Here is a 27,716-nt window from a genome sequence, read left to right as displayed (position 1 = left end):
CCGCTGTTGCTCCTTGGTGATTGGGACTTCCGTCTCTCGCCTTGGCCTGGAATAGTGCGCCCCATTACCAATCTCAGTGGATAACTTGATAAGTTGATACCTGGTGAATGACAGTACTGTACCCTATCCTAGCCCTCCAGCACTAGCGAGTATCGAGAGTCCCTAGGAGAGAGGTGCCGACCGACTGACCAATACCTCGTTTTCGCTGGAGGCAGCACTATCAACTTGGAACACCGTTGGAAAGTGCAGTAGTGGGCAACTGGGCACCGGGCAGAACTCGGGTCATTGTCCTTACATTCGATTTCACGTGAGCAGGTTTCTCGTCGCGACAGGGTACAGTACAGGTATGACCGTCCAATGGTCCAAAGGACTCATTGCAAGCATAGGTCAAGTTCAAGGGACGAGACTTTGGAAGTTCGCGACCCAGCATTGCAGAAGCGCCCTGCAGCTTCCACGCGACGAGACTCGGATTATCCAATCTCGGATCCTGATATCCTTTGCTTTGCTCAGGTATTACTGTAACATGCTACGAATCCACAATAGACTTCTCACTTTCATACTGTAGTTCATAGTAACTTCATACTACTACTAGTGCGGTATCCGACGCCATCTTCATCATTCCACATCACCTACGTGACGTTTATGGCACAGGTCACACACACTTGGTGCATTGAAGCATGGACCTGAGAGACATGGCGCAGCAAAGCAAACCACGCAGACGGAACACCCTGCGACCGTTGATCGAGTCATCGCATTCTGGCAGAGCCTCACCCGGAGTTCATTGGACTCGGTTGTGGTAGGTTTCACCGTCCTGGAAATCTTCGGCCAGGGGCTCCCATTATTGTTGGCAGGTTGTTCGATGACCCTTCATTCGCTCGCGGCTGGATAGGCTCGGACCAACGGCTGCCATGAGACTGACAGAATTGAATTTCCCTTGTCGAACTTTCTCCCCCATATCCACAACCCCGTGCCCACTGCCCGGTGGTACGGGGGTACATACAGTGGTACAGTGGTACAGTGAACAGTCTGAGTCATACAGTATTCAGTATTGTACAAGTAAAAGACCCATGGAATATTTGAATATGCACACAGTCTTCAGGAACCAAGCTCGGTCCTTGCAAAGTCGCACTGAACAGCTAAGCTGGATCAGATTTGTCCGACACAGTTTGTCTCCATAGAGCTCCGTGAAACTCGTTGAGATGGTCGATACTCCATAGTCCATACTCCACTGGCATCATGATTCATGAATCATGAGCGTCTAGACTCTAGAACCGTACGGGCGCATTACAGGACGGTCAAGATCTCCACTCCGGGCACCCACTGCTCCAAAGTCCAAACTGTGTGGGCTACCAGTGGGTCCCGTCGCCGACGGCCCAACCACAGCGTTGAGTAACAAGCATTAAGCAATGTTTCAGGCACCAACAGGTCCACTGGAATATCATGTCACGTGACTATCACTATATCTAGGACGGTAAAAGAGTCGCCCAAGGAGGCTTTGAGGCACACAGAGTCGGACAGGCGTCAAGGTGTATGACCCCTTGACGCTCGGCTCCAGACCGACCGTGACCAGCGAGAAAGAGGCTACAATCGTCTCACAGAACAGGAGTCCCTTGCGGTCGGGTTGTTCTGATTGAGGCACCTTCCACCGAGTGATCGTCGAGAGGAGCGAAGCCCACTCTTCTGCTCAATCCTGCTCTATGCTACTTTTTGTGGGACTGTCACTCTTCACACGCATAAAGAGATGCACCTCGCTCACCCAGAAGCTCGGAGCGCTTGAGATGGCCTCTAATCACGAGATCTCGGCTCACTGGGGCCGGCGGATCCCACACGATCTCGGCGACGGTTCGGCGAGGACGGATGGTACCACATCCAGTCAGGTCGAGTTGGTGAAACACAAGCAGATCGGCCTGCATTCTTTCTTGAAGCTCAACCCCTTGACGTGAAGACGCAAGCCCGATCGCTGCACGCGCGCGAGTTGAGACGCACTCATAGAGCAGTCTGGCATCGTCCTGAGTGCCCGCCTGATAGATGCCCACCCCTAGGCAAGCCAGTGCTAGGGGATCGAGCGATCCCCAAGGGGTGAATGCGTTGCCGACGTTGTTTACGCCAATGACGGCGTCCAAACCATGTTTGCGGATCATCTCCGGCACTTGCAGAGTACCCCGAGATCGATTGTGGGGGCATTTCTCCGGGGAGGACGCCGCCATGTAGAGGTCACTTGTAGGCAATCCAACAAAGCTGACTGGAAGATCATGCTTATGGATCATCTGTGCCATTCGACTCCATTCTTCATCGGTGAACAGCGTAAGCCGCGTACAGTGACCGAGCATGACGCGCTTGCCGGTGGCCGAAGTCCAGCCACGTTCACGTAGCGTGTCCAAGACATACCAGACCAGCGCCTCCTTCCCCGATTCCAGATTGTAATCCAGATGGAAATCGAGATGTTTCCCCATCTCAAGGGCACTGCCGACCGCCCAATCGATGTTTTGCTTTGCGGCCGCAATCGTTGCTTCCACGTATGGCGTTGATCCAATTACACCCACCTGTGGATACTGCTTCAGCGCTTGTTCCATCCAGGATCGATTTTGTGGCCCATGGTCTGTGGAGTAGATGGGGTCTTGCGCGAAGCAAACAATCTGTACTTCACAGGCGTCCTTCCAATGGTCTTGTAATCGAACAGCCGCCTCAAGGCATACATGTCTGACCGTATGGTCCACTTCCACAAAGGCTCTCATAGCTGTCACTCCCGCGGCCACCGATTCGGCAAGCAGCCACTCACCCCGTTGAATCACGTCCGCGCGGGTGAATTGCTGCTTGGCCTCGGCCGTTTTCGACAGGGCCTCTTGAAATCCTCCTTGTTGAGGAAGTAGATGAGCATATTGCTGAGCACTGTTGACAAAGGCCTTGTCCAGATGAATATGCGGATGGGTGAGAGCAGGCAAGGCTAGTGGAAGGGCATCACTCTCGACTGCAACCCCGGTGGGACAGTGATGCGGGGTGATAGACCCGATGACGCCATGTGGAGAGTTGAGGGGATAGTGAACTTGAATGTCCGATAACGCGGATGGAGAATTGCTCAGTCGAACGCCTTGGATGCACTCAACCTTTTTATTCAGTGTGGGCGGTGCCATGCTTGCAGGGTACGGTCGGGTGATTGGGAAAGTAGTCTCCAGGCCTCATCTTGCAGTCTTTCGCTTTGGCGCCAGAAGCGCAAAGTATGGACTGTGGAGTGAGGTACTGTTAGTGGGGTCTGTTCCTCGGCGTCGCTGGCTGTCTGACGGATGGCGCCGGATCGTCCTCCAGAGCTGGGTCCCATGCAGTTGGAGTCCCATTCCATTGTTTTGCGAGTGAGCTAGGAGGAATGGAATTAGTGTGAACTGTGGACTTTTTGTCTCCGTGCACTCGGCCTGTTCTGGAGTGTTAGAGATGGTAGCACACCTCGGACGAGGTGGCCAGCAAATTCATCTTCTCGAGCATGAGCGTCACGGGATCTTTCTGCACCCACGTTCCAAGTTTCAACCCCTTGATACTCCCTATGATCATCTCTCCTCAGACCAGTCTACACTCTACCCACTCTACAGTACAATAGCCCCTATACCACTTACTTTACACTCCTTGGGCAGTCACCACGTCAGTATCTTGGGATCGCTTTGCACAACGAGCAACCTCGGCAGAAAAGATAGTCAATGGAAGGCAAGTTCCCGCTCAGAGCTGACGTGGACTGCATTGCCATGACTCGGTCTCCATGCAGACCGAGCCAGAAACACCACTCAGTTCAGGATCTCAAGCATACTAGAGTTTCGGCCGAGTTTGCCTCCCCACACGTAGAGGCACCTCTCGGGTCGAGAGGCCAAGACGGATTGATTTGTCCAGCCAAGCGGGAGATCTAAGGTTGGCCGCTGAAAGTTGGCTGATGGAACGAGGGACCGGAGCTTGTCGAGCTTTTGGGTGTATCCTTGACCTGCTCAAATTCTTCGTGTGCCCTTTTTCTGGAGGGGCGGGCGGGTCATGTTGAAGATTCTGCTCTATTTTCTACATTACACTTGTCAAGAAGCTGGCAATAGTGTCATCCAATACACATGCCGCGCACGAGAAACGTGGACCCTGCAAGAAAGAACTGCTAGTTCGGCGCATCCATGACTCCATACCTAACTGCAGCGGACTTGACGGGCGACGGATGACGGCGGAGCTGGCCGGGATCCGAAACCAGGATTCTCACCTTGAATCAGCCGATCCTGACTTTCAATGCCTGTGGGTCGCAATTGAACGCGTGTGGGATGCTCACGAACTGATAATAGAATGGGGACCCCTTGAGGGCTACTGGAGCTCGTGTCATGAATCATCTTCCCCGATTCGCAGATGAGAGGGGGCGGATTATAGATTGCACTCGCAGCAGGGTTGCGCAAGACAGTATAGTATCCAAGTAGGAAGTACTCAGTACAAACAGGTAAGCACTGTAAGTACAAATAAGTACGAGGAGTAAGCACCAAGCACTGGGAGTATCTAAGTACTTACTAAGTAGAAAGTACTAGTCAACTTAAGTTCAGTTACTGCACGTACCTTGCGGAAGTACGGGTCCGAGCTCTCCGCAGATTTCAGAAGGTGGTGTGTTACCTTTCCCTGTACGGTATACCCGGTACGTCATCGACTAACTCAGCTCCAACTGAGCTCTGGTCGCTCAACTGGACAACAAGATTCACGAGCCAACCAGTATCCACGCCGTCTGGCTAGACCACGAGCGGAGGGGGATCAGGCCACGACCTGGCGAGAGTGGCCAGAATGGCTCGACAATCGTTCCACCGCTTCCCTCTCCTCGGCCTCTGAAAGCGTGTGTGCTGCCAGGAACGGAACGGGGGAGGTTGTGGCCTTGGTTGTACCACCTTGTTGAACGACCCAGGTGGGCGACTCAGTTTGAACGTCATAGATAATAAGCGCGCCTGACAGCCATTCATTTGTTCGGGTGACACAGGCAGGACATCTATACCCCTCCATCCGGCACTTTCTCTCTCGTTCGTTCCCTCCTTCATCCCCCTCTCATTCACCCAGACTACTTGGCGCCCATCAACCCCAAGACCTGTGACCCGTTATGGCGTCAACATCAAAGCAGGATGGCGAGAAGAGTATCTCGGCCTATGGAGATGCTCGCTCCACCGTTCAAGGAGAATGCTTGAGCGCCGACGAAGTGCAGAAGATGACTGCATACTTCCGCGCCTCTCTCTACTTGTGCTTGGGCATGCTGTACCTGCGCGAGAATCCTCTCCTCCGAGAACCCCTCAAGAAAGAGCATCTAAAGCAGCGCTTACTCGGTCACTGGGGCTCCGATGCTGGTCAATCTTTCACCTGGCTGCACATGAACCGACTGATCAAGAAATACGACCTGGATGTGCTCTTCGTGTCGGGCCCTGGTCATGGTGCTCCGGGTATCCTTTCTCACTCGTACCTCGAAGGGGTGTACTCGGAAGTGTATCCCGACAAGACGGAGGATGTGGAAGGCATGCAGAAGTTCTTCAAGCAGTTCAGCTTCCCCGGAGGTATCGGATCTCACGCGACCCCCGAGGTAGGAGCACTTGTCCCATGACAGACCGAAAACTGGTCGGCAAATTACATTCAGCCTTGAATTACTGACAGTTTTCTCCTGGATTTTCTACAGACTCCCGGCAGTATTCACGAGGGTGGTGAGCTGGGTTACTCCATCTCCCATGCATTTGGCACAGTCTTCGACCATCCCAACCTGATCACACTGACCATGGTCGGTGATGGAGAGTCCGAGACGGGTCCTCTGGCAACGAGCTGGCATAGCAACAAGTTCCTCAACCCTATCACAGATGGAGCTGTCTTGCCGGTTCTTCACCTGAATGGCTACAAGATTAACAATCCTACCATTCTCGCTCGCATCAGCCATCAGGAGCTGACCTCTCTGTTGGAGGGTTACGGTTGGAAGCCCTACTTTGTCGAGGGTAGTCATTTGCAAAGCATGCACCAAGCCATGGCGGTCACTCTCGAGCAGTGCGTGAAAGAAATTCGAGAGTATCAGCACCAGGCCCGCTCCTCTGGCAAGCCCTTCCGCCCACGCTGGCCGATGATTGTTTTGCGCACACCGAAGGGCTGGACAGCCCCCGAGAGATTGACGGCAAATTGCTCGAAGGCTTCTGGCGTGCTCACCAGATCCCAATCACCGATGTGCTCACCAATCCCGACCACCTCAAGGTGTTGGAATCATGGATGAAGAGCTACAAGCCCGAGGAGCTCTTCGATGGCAATGGCAAACTCGTCCCCGAGCTGCGTTCTCTAGCGCCATCGGGCAAGTCGCGCATGTCGGCCAACCCCGTTGGCAACGGAGGTCTTCTCCGCAAGCCTCTGAATCTGAATGACTTCACCAAATACGCGATCAAGGACGTTGTGCCTGGAAAGACAATCACGGGAGGGATGGCGAACATGGCCAAGTTCCTTCGCGACGTGGTCAGCAAGAACATGACCAACTTCCGGCTGTTCGGTCCCGATGAAACGGAATCGAACAAGCTCGCTGAGGTCTACAAAGCCGGCAAGAAGGTCTGGCTGGCAGACTATTTCGACGAGGACAAGGACGGCGGCAACCTGGATCCCGCCGGTCGTGTGATGGAGATGCTCAGCGAACATACCTGTGAAGGCTGGTTAGAAGGCTACATTCTCTCCGGGCGCCACGGTCTCATCAACAGCTATGAGCCCTTCGTGCATGTCATCGACTCCATGGTCAACCAGCATTGCAAGTGGATTGAGAAGTGCCTCGAAGTCGAATGGAGAGCCAAGGTGGCCTCGTTGAACATCCTCATCACCGCAACGGTTTGGCGACAGGACCACAACGGCTTCACCCACCAGGATCCCGGCTTCCTGGACGTTGTCGCCAACAAGTCCCCCGAGGTCGTTCGCATTTATCTTCCTCCCGACGGAAACACCCTCCTGTCGGTGATGGATCACTGTCTACGCAGCGTGAACTATGTCAATGTTGTTGTGGCCGACAAGCAGGAACACATCCAATTCCTCAGTATGAACGACGCCATCGAGCACTGTACCAAGGGTCTTGGGATCTGGGACTGGGCGAGCAACGATCAGGGTGCGGAGCCCGACGTGGTGATGGCCTGTTGCGGTGATGTCTCTACCCACGAGGCTCTCGCCGCAACGGCCTTGCTGCGTGAATTCCTTCCCGAGCTCAAAGTTCGCTTTGTGAATGTGGTCGACCTGTTCCGCTTGATTTCAGATAAGGATCACCCTCACGGCATGCCCGACCAGCAGTGGAGAGCCATTTTCACCGACAACAAGCCGATCGTGTTCAACTTCCACTCCTATCCCTGGCTGATCCACCGATTGACTTACAAGCGTCCCGGTCAGCACAACTTACACGTTCGCGGATACCGAGAGAAGGGTAACATTGACACTCCCTTCGAGTTGGCCATGCGCAATGGCACCGACCGCTACAGCCTCGCCATTGACGCGATCGACCTGATTGATTCACTGGGCAATACCGGGGCGAGCGTTCGTGAAAAGTTCATCAAGTTCCGATTGGATGGCAAGAAGAGCGCTTTCACTAATGGCCTCGACCCCGAGCACATTCGTAACTGGACCTGGCCTTACTCGAAAGAGACCAAGACCAATTAGTGATTTGGCAAACGTGTTCAGGCGTAATTTTCCAGGGTTGCATTTTCGCACACATCTAGTTCTATCATGAGCTTCTAATGACGGATTGGAGGTCCGCGATGGAGTCTTCAACAAGAATCTCATTGTTGCAACGAGGCTGCTCTGTCTTTTCTCCCGCGCGAAACGTAAGGTAGCCAGCCGACCTCAACTGGCAATCGTTTTATGAAATCGGTCTCAATAGGATAGCCTGCGTACAAGTGATCCAGCTCGATCCCGCTAAGAGTCAAGGAGAAGATAATTTACAAAAGGAGAGTCGTCACTCGCAACCATTCCAGACTCTTAAACTTTCATCAACCCGCCGGGAGTCCTAGACTATGCAGTCGGTGTTCGGTTTCCCGAACCCCGACAATTGACCCGGATCCTACGATTGTCAATCCCGATTTGGCTTTCATCCAGCAGTGTCGCCAGACTAATCACGGTCCTTTTTTCGTCTTCTCTTTGTCACTTGCAACATCGGCGACGGGCATTGAAATCCGTCTCGTGAACTACTTGCCCATCGTAAGAGTTGAGAGACCGCGTTCTCTGCCTGACGAAATGCCTCCCGATCGGAGATCCGTCCCGACGGCTAATTCATATGGAAAAGTTCGCGCATCCCCTGTTCACAACATGACATAGGCTACCATTGCCCCTGCAAATAGCGATACATTCTGACACTACCAACATCAGGCATGCTCGGAGTGCGCTAGATCAAAATGTAAATGTGTGCCCAAGCCCGACGGAGGTGCTTGCGAACGATGTGATCGGTTGAAGAAGGTCTGCGTCCCAGGGCAATCGTCGCGGGCGCGACAAGCTCAGCGCAATAATCCTATTGCTCGCCTCGACCAGCTTGAAGGCAAACTGGACAGTATCGTCTCGATCTTGGGCTCAAACGCATCTCTGGGTGCTCAATCGCCTGCGGTGGGAACCCCATCACCACCGATCCCAAGCTTCGGTACGTCTCGCTCTCGAGATGCATCCGTGGTTCCTGTCCCTTATCCAACCGGTACTTTGACAGCGTATGAGCTCGCTCCTGAACAGTATCTCAACTACTTTTCAACCCATTGCTTGAAGTACTTCCCCATCATCCATCTTCCCCCGGACACAGATGCGCAGCAACTGCGGCAGACGCGGCCGTTCTTATGGATCTGCATCGTGGCCGCGGCATCTCAATCCTCACATCACAAGATGGCGCTGGGCGAAAAGATCAAGCAGGAAGTGACGAGGCGCATGTTTCTTGACAACCACCCGTCGATCAAGATCGATCTTCTTCTGGGCTTGTTGATCTTTTTGGCTTGGGGTCATAATCAGATCCTCAACTCGAATCCGGCGCAGTTGGCCAGGTTCACGCAATTAGCGACGACTATGGTGTTTGATCTTCGTCTGAATAAACCTCCGCAAGAGGAATCTAATATGCTGCCGGTCAGCCAGAGACCCTTTGCGGCGAATGGACAGCCACACTCGCTCGAGGAGCGACGTGCTGTACTTGGTTGTTTTGTGCTGAGCTCAATGTGAGTGTAACAGGGTCGGGAAGTTTCCCGTAATGAAAAACATGTTGTGTCTGACCTTTGAGCTCACTAGTGTCTCTGTCTACTTTGGACATATTGATCCGTTGCAGTGGACGCCTTATATGGACGAATGCGCTGTGGCTTTGCTGCGAACTCAGGAGTCTCCGTACGACGAGATGTTTGTCCATCAAGTGAGGCTGCAGCGTATCGTTGGCGAAGTCGAAAATGTTCGAGAGGCCTCAACAGCTTCACCGGACTTTTATTTGAAGTTTCTGCAGCAGAAAGTTGACGAGATCAAAGTTAACATGCCTGCGCAGCTGCAACAGAATCGTACGTACTGGTTCCCTTCACTCCAATCAAACATCAACATTATATCCTGCATCTTTGGGGCATTCATTTCCTTTTTGGGTCTTTCGCCGAATTTCTCTCCTCGTTGTGACTAGACGTACAATTACTCACTTCGACCGTGCTATGGCCGTCCTTCATCTTAGGTATCCTCTCCGCCACAGTATACTACACCGAGCTATCAATCTTCGGTCTCATCCTCTCTCGAAAAGCCCCACCGGGATTCCAGCGCCTCGAATACCTCTACGCGTGTCTCAACACCGTCCAAGCCGCAACGAACAACTTCCTCGCCATCCCCGTCTCAGATTACCCCGGCATCTCGTGTCCCGTCTTCACCCAAATCGTCCGGTACATCATAGTTCTCTACAAACTCTCCACTCTCAACGATCCAGTCTGGGACCTGAACCTGGTCCGTACCAACATCGACGTAGTTCAAGTGATCGACCAAGTGATTCGGAATATCGAGCAAGCCATGGCCGAAGTGGGCGATCAGTGTGCTGGTGGATCTCTGGAACGCGCGAGGGATATTTTCGCAAAGTTCAAGTCTTGGTCGTTGCCGAATTTGCCGGCTACGACGGAAGCTCTTCGAGCGAGTACGAATGTGGCTGAGGAAGGGGATTTCACTCAGATTGCGCAAAGCAATGTCTTGCTGGATGCGCTGTTCTCGGAGGACTGGTGGCTGAAGGACAATTTGTTCTATGGGTTGCAGGTAGGTGGGAATATGGACGGCTGATGGATGAAGAGAAGACGGAAGGAAGCATTTGAATCAGATTTCTCTGCATCGGCTACGGACTTGGCAGGAGAGCATCGATAGTCTACGCCTTCGATTTGGTGTTGTCGTTCCTGAACGCTAGCTTTCTCAGACTTTGAGTCGCTCTGGTCAAAGCTTGGGTTGCTCTTGGATTTCCAATCGGGTGCCCAGCTGCAGAATCTCCTTGCCAACTTTTTCCACCATGGGCCATTTGACGTCTGAGGATATTTCATCTTTAGCTGCTTCGTGTGGGTGTGGCGCGGCTTTTTCGCTCTTCTCGCTCACTGCCGCTTCGTCGACGGGGTAACGAGGGGGATTGAACACATATGCCACCGGAACCCAGTTGACAGCCAAAGTCAAATAGCACACATGAAGCAGGGGCGGAAACGCGATGCTTGTCAACAATTCCGTCGGGCTGATGTCACCGATCCCTGATAGGATGGGTCTGATGGCTGTCAAGACGGTCCAGATGGTAGCTGACAACAGACAGATGTTATACCAGACGCCATTCTTCCAGAGATCGACCTGCATCTTCTTCCACGCGGAGGATGCACGCCGGTTCCATGAATTGAGGACACTTCCTGTGACAAAGGAAGATCCCTTGGGTCTCGCAGATACAAGATAGAATTTGAGGACGGCAAGGATGGTCGCTGATATTCGGTTAGAATCGAGAAGATCAAAATGCATTCGAGTCGAATCTTTCTCAAAATGAAAGGGGTATGAGAGACTTACATCCAGCGAGCCATTTGTTTTCCAAATGCGCAAAGGGGGCACTTTGAAAATTGTTTTGTGAGGCCTGCAGATATTCAAACATCCACATCATCAGGACTTGAAACGCCGACATGACTATCTGAGTCCGCGCCAGACTGGGGTAGTTCGTCGGAACCAAGTCCCCGGAGACGAAGAGCAACGGCACCGCCAGGAAGCCCAAAAAACACAGAATTTCCCCGGCAATGATTCCCAATCCGTTCAAAGCGATGCTCCACCGAAGAGAGGTTGGATAGTGCTTATACTCGGGTGAGAGCATAGCAGGCATCTGCTGGGCGTGTCCGATATTCCAACGACTCCGTTGTGCGCAGTGGCCTGTTAGAGAATCGGGGATCAAGCCGAACTGCAGAGGCTCCTGCACCTGGAAGGTCCGCCAGCCCATGCCATGCAAGATTTGTGATAGTTGCCAATCTTCCGAGAATGAGAATGTCGGGTAGAGTCCCACATGCACAACAGCGCTCCGGCGAAACACCGCTCCGGAACCTGCATCAATAGCCCGACCCAGCATATCTAATGCGGCGTTCTGGCAGGTGTAGAAGTGGCTTCTCGTCTGAGAGAGCGGGTCGCCGGTAGGCAGATTGGAGAAATACTGGCGTGTGGAGATCAACGCCGCCTCGTCACATTGCAGCAGATGAGGCAGAGTTGCGCGAAGGAAGTCCGGCGTTGGCACAGAGTCCGCATCAAGGACGGCGCAAAACTCCGGCGGTGACCGTCTCTGCAGTTCGGTCAACGCATAATTCAGATTCCCTGATTTAGCAAAGACCATACCCGACTGCCGGCCTCGTGAATGGTATGAGACATGGCTCCATTCCGTTTGAACTTGCGACACAGCTTCCTTCAAAGTAGCTGAGCCTCCGTCGTCTAGGACCAAGACGCGGAAACACGAGCTCGGATAGTCCATTGCGCAGGCAGCGCGGACTGTAGCCATAATGACATTCACATCCTCGCCACAGCAAGGTAGAAGCACGTCCACTCGGGGCAGAGCTTCGTTCCCCTGGAGGCGTAGTCGTCTTCGCCGTCCTTCTCGATTGACACGGAAGGCTGCAATCACCAAATTTTGATCCTTGCGAGAGAGATCTGCGGTTCTGTATGATTAGTGGTCTATTGGACCGTCCAGGCCAGGCCAGTGTTTGAACTCACGAATAAAGATCGCCTCGACCAGAAACATCATCCATGTCTGCCATTGTTGCGGGCCCAGTAGGACTGCCAGACCTCGGATAGTCAAGTAAACATTGCTCGTCCAGATCGCCAGACGGGCGACATGGTACAAGTGAGCGCGATATCTCTGGCCCTGGGAAGCCTGCGAGCTATCGGGTAGCTCCCGGATATCGTAGATCAGATCTGCAGCCATTCTCGGAGATAGTATGCTCCACTCTTGTCACACTGTCTGTATACAGCGATATGCTGCGTGACTTGCAGGATTGCAACTGGAAATGCGTTCGAAGCCTTTGTTGATGGAAGACATGGACAGAGTTTCGCTTCAGCAAAGTCCAAGGGAGGACTCACTCGCTGCATATTAAAAGGGGGAATGCTCTTGTAGCAATTTTTGTGCGCTTGTACATGAAGAGGCATTCGGCATTCGAGCCATTCAGACTGCGGCTATGCCGCCACGAGTGGAGTCCTGGGTCGGATCGAGCCCAGAACTGCTCTTCCGCTGGCCCCGAGCTGTCAAAGATGAAGTTGAGAGCTTGACGGGCATAGTGCTCGATGGTCAATTCGCTCGGTGAGTTATCCGTGGGCAGGATATGACTCGTTGTGTTGATGATCGACTTGCTTCATCGAGAGGCTGGAAGAGTCTGTGTTGACAGGGAGGTGTGTTGTTGAGACCGTTATAGTTTGCTTCCGCGTATTCTTGCTTCTTGACCGCTTGTCTATGTTGTCGCCTCGGGTTCTCCGCAGTCTCCGCATTGAAGGCCCAGATGCTTCTCGCATGATTATCTTGATTGGACTGCCGAGTGCTTTGCTACTAATCAGTGTTCATGTTTCATGGAGTACTAGGTATCGATGTTCCTCTGGCCAGGGGAACAAGACCAAGTCGATCTCGCATTTGCCATTCGTAGCTAAAAATTTTGAGCATCATGCCAATTTCGCTGGTCCACGCACATCACACTGCTACCGGTGGGACAAGTGATTGCCGATCGGAACAGCCTCGGGCAAAGCCGAGGAGTTCCAAAAATAGGCGCCGTTGAAGGATTGGCTAGCGCGTCCTGGTCGCTGTAGATACAGCTGGAATGGCTCTGCCTGTGTTGACACTCGTCTGTTCATTAATAGATTGATGATCAATCTCTGCCTTGGTTGGACACTCCGAGGCTAGATAATTGCTCCTGCTCTTCGGGGTCTCCTATTAGGTGGAAGTACAGTAGTATCTGAGTATACGGTCCTCTTTTGTCAAATTTGTGGGTTCCGGAGAAATTCGTACCTATAGCATGACTTTAGGGAGTTGGAGCAACCATATTTAGACAAATGCACGTGAATTGCAATTATGTCATCGCTACCTTTGCATGAGATGGTGGTATCCATCCTCGATTCAGTCAGCGCCGCTGCCCGATACTCTCAGTGGGCACAGATTTTGTAAACTCAGAACTCGACAGGAGTGTAGTGAGAGACTACACATCCAAGGGTCGAGGCAAAGAGAAATATCTCTCCCGTGCAGATTTCATGGCTTGATCGGGACGACGTCAATTCCATACCGGCGATGTCTTCGCATCTCGGGCGGGGACTCAAACTTTGCCTTTCACCGGCAGTGCGTGGACGACGAGGCAAACTCTCCTGAGCCTCTAATATGGGATTCTCTGCGATGCAGATGTGTACCCTTTGAATGCACGTCTCGCTAATGGGTAGACTTGCGAGCGTTCGGCGTGTGATGTGGAACAAATTCCAAATTTTCGAACTTTGAGCAGATGAACCCCATCGATGCAGCAGATGCGTATTCCGCCCAGGTGTATTCAGGGCATCAACATACACCTGCCGTAAGGAGGGCGTGTAGGTGGACCGTGGACTCTCACTGAGGACCGAAATGGCAGTGATAGTATAAGGTTGAGCTCCTGGTTTGAGCAGGCTCGAGCTTCCTTTTTCGAGGCTACCGAGTGATGATTAGGTACATGCCGAGATGGATGTATTTGTATTTTGAAATATGAACTGCTGACTTAAAGGGCTGGAGCATCGCAGGAGGTGGAAACAGGAAAGTCCTCTAGCTCCAGGCGTGGACGGGTGACTGTAACGTGCTTGATCCCGTGACATGGAGCGCTTTCTCATGCACGGAATACATGTATTTCTCGACAGCGCTGGCGGCAGGACTCTCTCAGGTAGGCAGGCCCAGCCGGGCCACTAGAAATGATGAAAACTTGGAAGGATTTGAGAGATATCTACTAATTCCATTCGGACCGACAGAGCTAGTGGCTTAGCCACAGAGTTACCAAGTAGAAAAGAGATAAAATCGCGACCGAAAGTAAGTGATGCAACTCGTCATTGCATATCCAACCCGGACACGAGGGATGCGATACGGACTAGATAGATGACAGAGTCAGACTACCAAGGTCAGTAGCTGCTTGGTTGAGTAATATACCACGGCTCTGCCACATCAGACATGAACGTCAGTTTGGCCGAGTGGTCTAAGGCGCTAGACTTGAACGAAACCCGCTTCGGGTACCATGTTTGGGCATCTAGTATCTTCGGATGCACAGGTTCGAACCCTGTAGCTGACGTCTCATTCTTCTTTTTGCCTGGTGTTTTTTTGGGACACTCCCTTAGTCTGAGTCAATTAAGTTGTTCCATCTTACTTGCATGCCCTTCATAGATAGATAGACTAATACATGTCTACTCAGTGATGATCACTTCAAAGGGCGAGAATTGATACCCACCACCCCCTGTAAATTCATACCAAAGGCAACTTCAAGAAATCATAGAAAACCCTCAAATGTGTACGTACAACAGAAGGACCTCTATCTTCTCTACCCTCTATATACATAGATGTCCACATGAATGAGCCCTCAATTCCATCGTCGTACCCCTCCCCACCACCGCAACCTGGATCCTGCTCGATCAAACCGAACCCCCTCCCCAATCCTGTCAAATCCTCGACCTCGGCCTCACATACAACGCCTCGGCCTCCACCAAAGCCAACCCTTCCCCATCCACAAGACGCCCCTCGATCCTCCACTTCCGATCCCCCTCCCCCTCCACCATCCTCGCCTGCACCATGACCACACCGGGCGTCGGCACCGGACGCAGAAACCTCGTATTCAAGTACGCCGTCACAGGACCCGGTCTCGACCCGGGCTCCTGCCGCGTCACCGCATCCCCGACCTGTCCGTTCAGCGCCAGTAACAATCCGGTACATTCATCCAGCAGGGTGGCGGCGATGCCGCCGTGGAGAATGCCCGGGTACCCGTTGAGATCGGAGCCAAGCATGAAGAACATACGGAGTTCTGTGATGGGTGATGATGGCGATGACGATGGATGGGTATCGGTGTTAGGTTCGAAGTCAGTCGTGGAGGGTTCGGTTCCAAGGCCAGAGGGCCGCCGATACTGGCTGAGACATGCGGAAAAGGTGGTTGATGTGTTGAGGGTCTTGGAGAAGAGGTTATCCTCTGTGGAGGGTTTGACGGTTCGAGAGGGAATGGTGTATGTCACGAAGGATTTGTCGTGTAGGAGGGCTGAGACCCAGGGGATGGAATTGAAAACGGTTGGGTCGTCGGTTGTCATGTTGGCATTTGGACAGTTGACGATTCCATATATCAATGTCAACAATTTCCAATGGGAAGAGAGGAGTCGAGGACGATCAGTTGGAACTAGTCAATGGGTACCCTGAACGGGTCAAAGACCAATGTAAGAACGACAGGACAGAAGCAGGCAGTTGGATTCCGACTGAAATGAAATCGAACAGTCTGAGATTGGAGACTCCGCATCTCCTCAAGGGTTTTTACCATCTCGTGTGGCCCACATCACGGGTGTTCCTGGGTCCATGTGCGCGCGGGGGGGGCGCGGGGATACCCGTCAATCGGCCGCGGCAAAACCAAAAGTGCACCGACCGCGAGGGTGCCTTGTAGCCGTGACAGGTACTCAAGGGCCAAGTAGAGAGTGACTCTTGACGGCAGCTTCAGATAGACACCCACCCAACTGCAGGCGACTTCGGTCTGAATCGACAAATATGTGGATACATGGGGATCTACCATGGACAGTTACGACCCCATCGATTGTCATGCATACTCATAGTCGATCCAGTGATTGATTTGACGAAGAGATCAACCTCCTCATGAGTCTCAGCTTGATCGGGAGGGTGTGGAGGCTACGTGTGAGTGTCGAGAAGTTGTCCTGGCGGTGCCCGCGATGTCTATATATTTTGAGAGGAGAATGAACAGGGCACTGGACTAAACAATGTCATCAGGTCAAGCAGGAAACGTCCTCAACACCAAATGTTGGGACCACTCTTTGAAATTAACACCCTATCACAATCCACACACGATTGGAGGCAACGGCTTGAAAACAAAAAAAAAAGGACTCCGAAGTCAGAACAAGTGAAATGCAAACAATAGAAATCTAATATCGTAGTCTCATCTATTGGGCAGTGATCTTGGTAGGGGGAACACCGATACCGTTGGTGTTGCGGAAGAACAAGACACCCTTGCTTTCGCCGCGAGCACCCTCGGTGGGCTCAACCCACTGGCAGGCACGAGCAGAGGTCCACATGGCCTTGAAGAAACCAGTCCAGCCGGTGTGAGCCTCAGTGCGGTAGTGGGATCCCATGACCTTCTTGATGGCCTCGCTGGCCTCGTCGGCGTTGTAGAAGGGGATCGAGCTGACGTAGTGGTGCAGCACATGGGTCTCGATGATGCCGTGGAAGATGTGACGACCGACGAAGCCAAAGTCACGGTCGATAGTGGCAGCAGCGCCACGAGCAAAGCTCCACACCTCAGGCTCGTAGTGAGGGAGAGTGGGGTCGGTGTGCTGCAAGAAGGTGATGGCAACTAAGAGGGGGCAAATGTCAGTTGATAGCTCTTCATTGATAGACATGAGACTTCAGTACGAGTCCAGCAGCCTCGTGTGTGACTCGTGGACTCGTACGAGAAGATAAAGTTGGGGGGGGCGGGGGGGGGGGGGAAATGTCGAGAGGGTATAACAGTTGACTTACCCAGCCAGTGGTTGACCCAGAGGTAGGGAATGCCGTACCACACCAGGAGGTTCATCCATCCATAGGTGGAGCCGACATAGTAGAGAATGGAACCGGTCATGAGCAAACCCAGGTCGCTGAGAACGATGAGCTTGGCGTCCTTGGCCTCGTACAGAGGGCTGGAAGGGTTGAAGTGGTTGACACCACCACCCCAGCCGTTCTTCTTGCCCTTGCCACGGCCTTCGGGCTGCTTCTCATGGTTGTTGTGACCGGTGACGTTGGTCAGAAGATACAGGATCCAGCCAAACAGCTGCTGGCCGACCATGTGAGTGGCAGTGGCAATGGGAGTCTCCTCCACCAGCTCGCTGAGCTCGTAGATGGTCTTGCCGATGCGTGTAGCATAGTCGCTGCGAGTCTTGGGAACGAAGACCATGTCACGGGCGAGATTGCCGGTGGCCTTGTGGTGCTTGCCGTGCGAGATCTTCCAGGAGAAGTAAGGGACCAACAGCAGGGAGTGGCAGATCCAACCAACAGTGTCGTTGAGCACCTTGGAGGGGGAGAAGGCCTGGTGACCACACTCGTGGGCCAACACCCAGACACCGGTACCCACGAGACCCTGAATGACGGTATAGACCGTCCAGAGAGCCACACGGAGGGGCATTGAGGGAATGGTCTCTGGGGTGACATAGTTGTGGAAGAGGTAGAAGACGGATGCCAGGATAGCCATATCCCGGAAGACATAGTAGAGGCTGGTGACGGCGGAGCGGTGGTAGCAGTGAGCTGGGATGGCATCACGGATCTGCTTGATGGTGAAGTCGGGGATCTTGAATTCATTGCCATAGGTGTCCAGCATCTTGGTCTGGACTTCCGGCTCTGAACCCATGGAGGACAGCGAAGTCGACGAGGGCGACTGACGCGGGCTGTCAAAGGGAGAGGCCGACACCGATGAGGGCATTGAGGAGTCGGTGGCCGGGTTGCGGTGCAGCGCAACGCGCTTGGGGAGGGCAGTCGACGACATGGTGAAGAGACGACGAACTGGGAGACGAACGAGGTGTCCTACCAAGATCGAAGGGATTCCAAGACGGGGGGGGAAGGGGAAAGGGGACGAAGAGAATGCGAGGTAGGAGAAACGTTATATAGAAATAGACTCAGTCGGGATGGCAAAAAGGGCAGTACGGATCCTTTCCTCGGCTGTTTAATTCTGTGCAGACCGTGGGCCAATGGAAACCACACCAGGGGAGGATGTTGGGACGGACAAAAGAAGGATGAGCACAAGCCACTGGAACACGCAAAGCCCGAAAAGGGCAGAGAAGGGGGACAAGCTGGATGTATTGATTTTATGGAATTCTTTTTTTTGGGGGGAGGGGATTTAGGGTGCTGGCACCGAAAGAGAAACATTGGGGGCAAAAGGGATCTCCCCCAAAAGAGTCAGCAACCTCTCAATGACTCCAATCTGATTCGGCGGATGGCAGAGTTTGTGGGAACAATCATTGAGAGTCTCCATCCAAAGGTCCAAGACGAAAGGGGAAAAATGATTTAAAGTTTTTGTTCCATTGATCGTCCCTTCCCAATTTGTGCAAGGGAGCATACCATCAGGTTGCCCCTGTGACTTTGTTGACTTGTACGGTAGTATAATCCTCGATAGAGTCAATACTGTCGTATACTGTAGGGATTTAGATGTAGCTGGTGAATTAGGCTACCCGATGAACTTGCGAAGTAGGCGCCTCTTTGATATTGACCGTTCTTTTTTTTTTTTTTTTTTTTTTTGGGAATCAGATTGAATCTGTAGTCTTGCGTGAAATGATACCAATAAGAACGACGCCTGAGTACATACCTATGGAGGTCAGAACATCTCAACGAAGGCGATGACAGACCGCCGAAAGTCAAGAAAAGTCATGTGAGAAAAAAAGGAAAAGCTCAAAGGGCTGAAAGCTGAAACGGGAAAGCAACAGAGGGCTCACATTTTTTGCCATTGAGAATTGAGTTCTCCATTACAGTATGGATACTCGCCTCCGGTGGGGCCTTGATAAGATCTGGTAAGTTTGCAATTGGCTGTCACCCAAGTTCCAAGTCCCAAGTCCATGAAAATGGTCCAGTCCCTGCCAATCTTTAACCCTAAGAAGAATTTCGTCCCTGGACCCTGCCAAAATTGACTTTTTCAAACATGTGATGGTAGGGATTGTCAGTACTGCATTCATGTATTGTGTCAAACTGTCAATTGTTGTAATATGTATGTAGCGGGATTTGAAAACTTTTTTTTTGCAAAATTTAGCAGACACTTTAAGCAGCAAGACTACGGCACCTACCTGACTTGTGTATTTCCCGACTCCACTTCCTTCTGGACTCCATCCACTGGACTGGTGTACCTAAAGTAAAAAAACAAAAAAAGCCCAAAAAAAGAAACTCTTTGCGTGGTCTTCCAGGCTAAATAATAAAGGAAGAGAAACTCTGTCCTGATGCTCTCCAGAAATGGACAGAAAACGCTAACCAGGATGGTCCCGGATCCCAGGATCTCGCCTCTCATCCGAGGGATCTGAGTTGTCTGCAAGACACCCTTGAGGACTGTTTCGGAGAGGTCTGTCCATGCTGCATGAACGCTTCAGCCGATCGTGCGGTCATGCAGCAGAAGGTCACCGAGGTGGCCAATCACGTGGAAGACATTGCCCGCCGCGCCAGCTTGCGCAGACCGCAGTGCAAGAAGCCAAATCTTTTCTCCCATGTGAGCAGTGTGCCTTTAACTGCCTTACAAGTTATATATATATGAGTCTTTGAAGTTTAGGCTCAAAATACAGTAGTACGATGCGACTGTAGCGTGAAGCGTGTAGACTGTCGGTCGCAGAGAATCAAGATGAACTCGCATCCCTACTGGTACATTGTGCATACAAAATTCCTCCCCTGGCGCAGTACTGTAGTCTCGTGGCTCATCTCGATCAGATCCCAGTCCGCTCTTCTCTTTCATGAATGTTGAATATAAATATCTTTCCTGGATCATATGCATCACCGCTCTGGGCAAGGCACATGCAACCTGCTGAGCTTTGGCCAAACGTGTTGTTGTTGTTGTTGTTCCACCAGCTGAAAATCTTCAGCAATCGAGAAGAGACGCCACTTGGCGGTCCCGCGCCCTAGTCCCATTTGGGAACCCCAACATTCCTAATCTGATGATTCGGGTGGACTGGAGTGGAGTGCGTGATTTACTTTAAATTGTCCGAGTTCCGAAAGTAAGCGACTGCGGTACTACGGTGCTCAAAGCTCACCACCTACAAGTAACTTTATTGGTACCTACATACGAACAGTAGTATGAACGCCCTTCACATGTAGCATTCTTGTACTACTACAGAGTGCAGACCCTAAGCACTTGATCGACAACCATACGACTAGCACTGTCTGCCCTCTAGAATCGAGGTAAATGGCTACAGACACGATATAATAATGATTGGAGAGGTCACACACGTCTCGTGGGTCGTGTATGATACTGACCGAGGACCAACCTTAGATCACTACCCTGATCTCTTTTAGTCCGTCTAGTAATGCTGGAGTCTGCACCAAGAACCCCGTCGATCTCAACTCTTCCAACTTCTGTACTTAGAGATAGTCAATATCTTCTTTATATGCGACTACTTACTTAGTAGGTACCAGGTAATGGGCTTCTCTCGATTTGACATATGTACAGTATCACACTTTGTAGCTCTCCTGTCCCTCCTCTTGACAAGAATCCCTCATCCACGGTTCCAGATAACGTTCAGGGAAAGAAAAGCCTCTGACGTACGCCTTTACACAGTCCGGTAATTAACCTCTGCCTGGCCACCGTGGTGTTCACGTCGAACGTAGAGCCAAGTACCAGTTGTGGCAGTTAGTCACCCCAATCAATGAGCAGATAGTCGTACTGATGACGGACAGAGATGAGGGCGCCTGCGCCTGACAGTGCGCACTGGGCAGTAGGACTAGGTCATAGGCACTATACGCTCAGTAAGGATACTCCAACTCGGCTGGACGATAGAGTATGGACCACCCCATTTTCCCGCGATTATCACATGCCGATGTGTCTCGCCCCAGGAAGCATGTGCGGATGGCCAGCTGGAGCTGGCGATCGACCCGGGCCTCGGCGGGCCATTTTGGGATTGTACAACCAGTGGCATTGTAGTTGGACTATAGTAGGTACCTTCTACCTACCTGGGTAGGAGGCAGTGGGCACTAGGCATCAGTACATTGTACTTTGTACCAATACTTGAACTTGAATACCGAAGCTGTAGAGAGAAGAGACGTGGAGAGTAGTTGTACATGTTGCGACCGTGTATAACTACGCTGGGCAGCCCAAGGATGTACCTACTATCTACACTTATTTCGAGCTTGTCGTTGATCCTCAGCACGGCCGACCATCCATGACAAGTATTGAAGTAAGAGTAAGATACTGTATCTCAAGAGAGGCGAGGGCCAGCCACGAGGATGGCAGAGGATTTGGTTTGCATGTGAGTCGTAATTAAATCGGAAGTGTAATATCGGCCTGTGATATGTGATTGTATTACGGGAATTGTACCGGGGCATGAGCATCTGATTCAGACAGAAGAGAGAAGACAAATTGAGGAATCAAAATATCACGACGGCGAAGCTCATGATAATGACCAGGGATCTTGCGAGATCAAACACCCTCTGTGGCAGAGCGTCGGCAAATTCTCGGCCGACACTTCAACTCTCGGCCATCATCTCGTCACAGAAAACTGACAGTATAACGTACGATATGAATTATATGAACTACACCACTACACTATAGAATCCATAAAACAGGGCCAAACACCAGTACTACGAAAGGACTACCATCAAATGTATGATTGGATGATTGTATGACTTTGAAGCGATATCAAATCAAAGCGTGACGACAACTGGGGATTCAGACTACAGTACAATCTACAGACCCTCCAGCTCCGCGCTGATAACCGAGTCTCTCACGTGTCGCATGTGAATCCGAAGATTGAACGCAAAACCCTCAGCTGGCAATCCAATATCAATTCCTACCAGACCACTGCAGTGCAGTCCCTTGTCCACCCGTGCCATCACTCAAATGGAAGCATCAAGCGAAAAAGGAAATTTCCGCGGATCGGTCCACTTGTTCCACGCCCTCCGATCTTGTTGGGCCGGTCCCACTTGCATCTCTTTTGTTGAGGAGGGTCCCGTACCCAATCGCTGTGAATCTCCACCATCCACCGCCTGTCATTGAAGGGGGGCGGTCTCCACCTTCAAAGATGGGTTGGAGGTCTTTCTTTTCTTTCTTTCTTTCTTTCTTTCTTTCTTTCTTTCTTTCTTTTTTTTTTTTTTGCATTTTGAAGGGTATTCGTACCGTAATTTAGGATGTTGTGTCTTTTTGCGGAATCGGGCGACTTGGGCTGGGTCCAGGCCCGAGATACAGCGGTTGAAGAGCTTGACCGTAGGAAGCTTCTGTGTGAGCGGTGGGGTTGAAGATTATGTATTTGGCGTTCACAATCAAACAGTGTGTGGCCCGATAGTCACTGCCCAGTGCCCATAAGGAACTACACCCTCCACCGCAACACGAAAAGAACCAATTAAGGATGTCTTCCGGGCTGGATGATATGACTACATATCATCTCCACTGCCGGGGAGATCTCGAGATCTCACGTAGCCGCGGACAAGTCATCACTCCCGTCAATAAACTTAACATTGAAGATTGCGTTCATGACTCGTCGATCCATTCTATATGTACATGTGCCTCCGGCCATCTGTGCAATGGCCGAAGAACAGGTAAAGGATCGCCCTCTCTCTCTCCCTCTCCCGAGAGAGACAGGACTGTAGGCCGTGCGGCATGCAGTAGATGAACGAGTCAGTCTCATGGGCAAGGACTCATCATCAGCCTGCTAGGCCGGATTCTCTTAGGCCTCCACACGGCGTTCCGAATCCACCAGCCACGATGATCCACCGGGACTGCCCGAGGCGCTGAGGCTGACCGTGGTCTTGCGCAGATCCGGCAACACCAATACACTGTCGCTGTGATTTCGATAATCCACCTCACAGGCAATGGCCTGGCGTTGACCGGAACCCGTGGCGCCCCCACCCATGACATCCGCCGTTGGAGAAGACACGGAGGGATTGGTCGACGGCGTGGGAGGTGCAAAGGTCCGGATCTCCAAGCCAGGAAGAAGGAGGTGGCCCGGTTTTTGGGGAAGAAGCAAGATTGTGAAGTGGGTAGTTTCGCCCTCGCGGGCCAAGAGGTTTCCACGTCGACGACCTCCCAGGAGCCACTGGTCCGGGTTTGCGTGGATTTCGTATGAACACTCAAGGGGCTGGTCGGCGTGGACTCGGTTGGTGGGTGAGCACCATCGTCGGGTATGGCGAATGCGTAACTCGGCCGCGATCAGTTGACCCACAGCCACGTGAGGAATCGGAGCGTGAGGGTGGCGGGCACCACTTTCATCGGGTCGCACTCGTAACTCAGCTGTATGCACTACTTGAATTTCGGGGATGTCGACGGGTATGATGATACTGCGAGTGAGTGTCGACGCCTGATCGGGAAGGCGAATGATCGGGTTGCTCTGGAGAGAGGGAAAGAGAGAGAGAGTCCGTAGTTAGCTGGGAGTGGACGGGTGATAATCGAACCGGGAGACTCGCAAAGCCAAGTTGAACGCAGATCGGAAGGAATCAAAGGGCACTGGAAGGTTAAAAAACGGGGGAAGGGGACGAGACGAACCTGATGCCAGCCAGAAAGCCACTGTCGCATGTTTTCAATCGGCTCCTTCAGAGCGCTCAACAAAGGCTCCCAGCGTACGCTTTGATAAGAGAGCATCTCCACCTCTCGAACTAGACCAATGGCTTCCAGATCAGCAGTGGAGAGTTGAGCACGGAAACTGTTCACAATATGCGGTGCGAGCAGTGTTGCGTACTGGGCGAATGGGCTCGACTGGATAGCAGACAGAAATAGGTTCTCAACTGCAGCAAAACATTCATCATCCACGCAGGTAAAGTCTACGCGTAGTCGAAGACTGCGAGGTGCTGCGGCGCCATTGCCGTTGAAAATGCTCGTCGACTCCGTGGGCCGGATCTTGTACAGCAGCGATCCAGGCTGCTTGGGAAATACATCCATGGCCACTGGACCTGTAACACTCGATTCGACCTCATAGACGTCAGAGCTCGGTAGGCTGCAATTGGTGATACGCAATGGGACGAGCATCGCTGGACTGATGGTGAATCTGGAAAATAGTATTGTCTCCTTGAAGATGTCCTGTACGTTCACAGAGATTGGCAACGCAGCCACGATATTGTGTGTTGTTGAAAAGGAAAAGTCGCCGTGATCGGTTTTATAATTGATCTCGGTGCGCGCAGAGAGTGTTGTATAAGCCTCCTCGACCGTATAAGGAATACGCAATCGCACCGAGCTCTGTGCCGAGAGCTTTGCGAAGCCTATCGTACCGAGGTCTGGATCGGATTTCACCTGGACACCTCCATCGACGACTTCAACTTCCGCAATTCGTAGGCGAAGGCCGGCAGTGGCTGGTCGAACACGGATTGTCCCTGAGCTGATCTCGTCCCGTCCGCTCTGAAGTTCCAACTCCAAAGCACGCATTGCTTCTAGGTTGATCAGACGCGGCGATACCACCTTTGCTTGTAATCCACCCGGAGCGGGATAACAGTAGACATAGGGCCGTTTATCACCTTCGGCGCCTTCATCAGACTCACGAAAGCCAACAGGAAGAGCAGAATGGCTTCCACTGTCGAAGGAGAAGGTAATATTTCCAGACTTGAGCTCAATGCGGTCGACAAAGTACTTTCCATGGAGCGTGATCTAATCAAAAGCATTAGTGAATGTACCTGAATAATCGTGCTCGTTCCCAAGCAAAGCAAGCCAATTGACCTACCGTAGAATCAACGCGCAATACCGTCCGTGACGACTTCACAACGCAAGCCTTCGAGCTTTCGATCCAGTGCTCTGAATGCTGAACGCCGCTCTCGCTGACCAGTCGCACCTTGACAGAATCAATGCCGACTTGAGGTCCTACGAGGAATCTCAGAGATACTAAGATCTGGAAGCCATCCCTGTCCCCGAAAATTTGGATAGCGGGATCAATGCGAAGGTCCGCGAAGTAATCCGTCAATGGTGCAGTAATATCGTTTTGCATATTCGACGCTCCATTGAAGAGATCCGCTACATATCCTGCGAGTTGTTCCAATTGCAAAATCGATGGTGGAGTGGCCAGTGACCGTTCTCTCACAGTCAACTTGGACTGAGCAAAAGTCGCGAACTTGGCAAGCAAGCGCAGCATCACATGCACGTAGTCCTCATTACGACCAAGTTGTTTCAGACAACGGGCGTACAGTTCTAGCATGCTGCCCTCCAAGACTGTCCATGATTTGCTACCGAAGAACGGGACCATTCGATGGAAATAAGAAGCTGCAGTCTCATAGTCGCCTTCTCGGTATCGCAAGATTGCGATGTCGGCAAGTGCGGTTTCTGTCGAATTGGCCCGATTGGCAACTGCGAAGTGGCGTATCATTTCGTCCGTCAGCTCCTCATAGAGAGAGAGGAAGCGCTGCTTTGACTGTAACCCTGCTTTCAAAGCAGGGAAATTGACACCAACCAAGGTTGTTTCCTGACGCTCAGTCGAGTCACGCGGCTCAGTGGCAGGCTTGTCACCGAGCGAGACTTCCGCAAATCCGCTCGTGACGGCACTGATAGAGCCAAGATTGTCGCCAAACAATAGGTTCAGATCACTCCAATTCTCAGACCAACCCCGACGTTGAGCAATTTCAGTCAGACAACGTCGAGCCAGAAGCCAAAGCTCTCCTCTTGCAGAAGCCAGCTGCTCTGAGCCAGTTTTGGGCGGCATTTTTGGGGCAGGCTTGGAATGGTCCAGTGTTGAACGCCGTTGCATAGGCCCAGTCGGTGTGTCAGACAAGTCCTGAGTCACTGGCCGAAGTGCGAGGTTCGTGACTGGCCCAATCAGGGAGCTGGAACGGCGTGGGATCTCGCTGCGACTCTCACTCATCGAGGCAGCGCGGGAAGCAGCTTTGCCTGCCTGAGATGTGGCATGAATTGTTGATTCGGGAAGAGCCAGGTTAGGCGTGAAAGTTTGGTTCAGAATTTGTAGGGCTGCCGAATACGCCCATGTTGACACGAGATTATTGATAACACCAGTCTTGGAAGGGTTGGTTACATCCTCCAAAGCACATTCCAGAACGTATCGAAGATTGCGGGCAGCAAGGCTGATGAAATCCAGTGACCTTGAGCAAATCTCTGCAAGCAGCATGAAATCTTCCGCCTTCCATTCGCGCTTGGCCATCTCGCCCGTGAAAATTGAGGGAGCTCTGGCTGCTCGAAGCAGCAGAGTAAGCTGTCGAGCGAAGACATAAGTGCGGAAATCGAACAAGGATATATCGCTCGCTAGAATCATTTCCCGGTACGGCAGTTTTGACGCACTGAGAGGGAATTGCTCTGGACTGATATCTAGGCTTGCAGCCTCGGGGTTCTCTCCTCCATCGCTGATCAATACATCGGAACTGAGTAGTTCACGAGCAGCCTCTGTCCATTCTTTGCTGGAATTGGATAGTGTTGTACCGTGCTGCTCACCACTCCCATATAATTGGTCGCGTATGGCCGCATCGAGACCGAAAGACAGTTCGTCGTATCCGAGCAGAGCATCTTCGAAAAGACCAACGTTCTCAAATCCTCGCGCCAGGCCCTCCTTCAGAATGAAGAAAGTGCAAAAGTTCCAACCTGGAAGACTCCTCTGCGAGTCCTTTTCTTTTATATCTTCCTCGTATTGTGCCACGCGCAGATCGAATGACGCAAGTATCCCCTTCTTGATCTTATCAATCAAATCCTCCAGTTGATCTGCCAACTCGGGAGATTTGGCGGAGACGCCCTCCTTCGGGGCGCGTAATTGCGCAACTCGATCAGGCGCTGATTTTGACGTGCCATTAAAGTCCGCTTTGATCTTCTCCAAAACCGTTGTGGACCCTCGGCCCCATTTCGAGGTGGACGAGGCGTTCCTCTCTGCGCCTTCATTGTCCTGGACCACATGCAAGATCAGCCAGTCGAAAGCATCATGCTTCTCTTGGCTACTACCGCCCGTCGGTTGGGTACCGCTCGGCGACCCATGAGCCTTGATCCATTCCCGGAGAGTCTTTCGCGCCGTGGCCTTGTACGTCTCATTATCGTCACAGCGGAGAAGGTAGATCTTGAGGTAAGGTGTCTGACGCAGGCCAGGGATTTGGTGTCGCCGATGCGATACGGGCCCTTTGTCATCGCTTGAAAGATGTCGCTCGGTAGATTCGGTCTGGGCACGCGAGAAGCCAATGCGGAGGGACTCGATGGATCGTACGGGCCGAGTCGGTGACTTCCAATGCAAGTTCTTGAGTGGTAATTTTGATTCAATGATCGGCTGTACTAGAGGAAATAATCCAAAAGGGTCCGTGTATTCAACTAGTCGTTTTGTCACATTATTAGCCACAAGAGCGCGGACACCCATTCCGGACAGCGCAGCATCTTACCGGTGACATTGCTCGAGGCAGCCTTCGAGGAATCCATGATCAAGGCTCTCCGTGCTTTCCCGAGGACCATGAAAAGCGCTCAATGACATTCAAAGCA

General features: G+C 52.1%; 7 protein-coding genes across 7 annotated transcripts; 2 read left to right on the top strand and 5 right to left on the bottom strand.

Annotated features, from left to right (window-relative positions):
* Positions 1–1,718: 1,718 nt before the first annotated feature.
* On the bottom strand, positions 1,719–3,131 carry N7539_002769 (putative zinc metallopeptidase; the record flags this gene model as incomplete). Its single annotated transcript, XM_056932372.1, has 1 exon — positions 1,719–3,131. The coding sequence occupies one exon, from the start codon at positions 3,129–3,131 to the stop codon at positions 1,719–1,721; it is 1,413 nt and encodes a 470-aa protein (XP_056792331.1).
* A 1,955-nt stretch (positions 3,132–5,086) lies between these two features.
* Positions 5,087–7,632, top strand: N7539_002768 (phosphoketolase family protein; the record flags this gene model as incomplete). Its single annotated transcript, XM_056932371.1, has 3 exons — positions 5,087–5,557; positions 5,651–5,957; positions 6,008–7,632. 3 exons carry the CDS (start codon positions 5,087–5,089, stop codon positions 7,630–7,632), a joined length of 2,403 nt encoding a protein of 800 aa, XP_056792330.1.
* Positions 7,633–8,205: 573 nt separating this feature from the next.
* Positions 8,206–10,233, top strand: N7539_002767 (fungal specific transcription factor domain-containing protein; the record flags this gene model as incomplete). The annotated part of the gene is made up of 4 exons (XM_056932370.1): positions 8,206–8,253; positions 8,338–9,158; positions 9,229–9,485; positions 9,647–10,233. The coding sequence occupies 4 exons, from the start codon at positions 8,206–8,208 to the stop codon at positions 10,231–10,233; spliced, it is 1,713 nt and encodes a 570-aa protein (XP_056792329.1).
* Positions 10,234–10,380: 147 nt separating this feature from the next.
* On the bottom strand, positions 10,381–12,370 carry N7539_002766 (glycosyltransferase family 2 protein; the record flags this gene model as incomplete). Its single annotated transcript, XM_056932369.1, has 3 exons — positions 10,381–10,901; positions 10,984–12,096; positions 12,160–12,370. 3 exons carry the CDS (start codon positions 12,368–12,370, stop codon positions 10,381–10,383), a joined length of 1,845 nt encoding a protein of 614 aa, XP_056792328.1.
* Positions 12,371–15,087: 2,717 nt separating this feature from the next.
* Positions 15,088–15,723, bottom strand: N7539_002765 (PaaI family thioesterase; the record flags this gene model as incomplete). The annotated part of the gene is made up of 1 exon (XM_056932368.1): positions 15,088–15,723. One exon carries the CDS (start codon positions 15,721–15,723, stop codon positions 15,088–15,090), a length of 636 nt encoding a protein of 211 aa, XP_056792327.1.
* Positions 15,724–16,575: 852 nt separating this feature from the next.
* On the bottom strand, positions 16,576–18,146 carry N7539_002764 (oleate delta-12 desaturase odeA; the record flags this gene model as incomplete). The annotated part of the gene is made up of 2 exons (XM_056932367.1): positions 16,576–16,985; positions 17,150–18,146. The coding sequence occupies 2 exons, from the start codon at positions 18,144–18,146 to the stop codon at positions 16,576–16,578; spliced, it is 1,407 nt and encodes a 468-aa protein (XP_056792326.1).
* Positions 18,147–23,007: 4,861 nt separating this feature from the next.
* N7539_002763 (putative TMEM1 family protein) lies at positions 23,008–27,656 on the bottom strand (the record flags this gene model as incomplete). Its single annotated transcript, XM_056932366.1, has 4 exons — positions 23,008–23,667; positions 23,823–24,914; positions 24,988–27,551; positions 27,620–27,656. The coding sequence occupies 4 exons, from the start codon at positions 27,654–27,656 to the stop codon at positions 23,008–23,010; spliced, it is 4,353 nt and encodes a 1,450-aa protein (XP_056792325.1).
* Between the last annotated feature and the right edge of the window lie 60 nt (positions 27,657–27,716).

Source organism: Penicillium diatomitis, assembly GCF_028827545.1.
Source record: "Penicillium diatomitis strain IBT 30728 chromosome Unknown utg000003l_segment0_segment0, whole genome shotgun sequence".
Lineage (NCBI taxonomy): Eukaryota > Fungi > Ascomycota > Eurotiomycetes > Eurotiales > Aspergillaceae > Penicillium > Penicillium diatomitis.
Note: the sequence above shows the minus strand (reverse complement) of the source record. Positions and strands in the feature narration are given on the sequence as shown.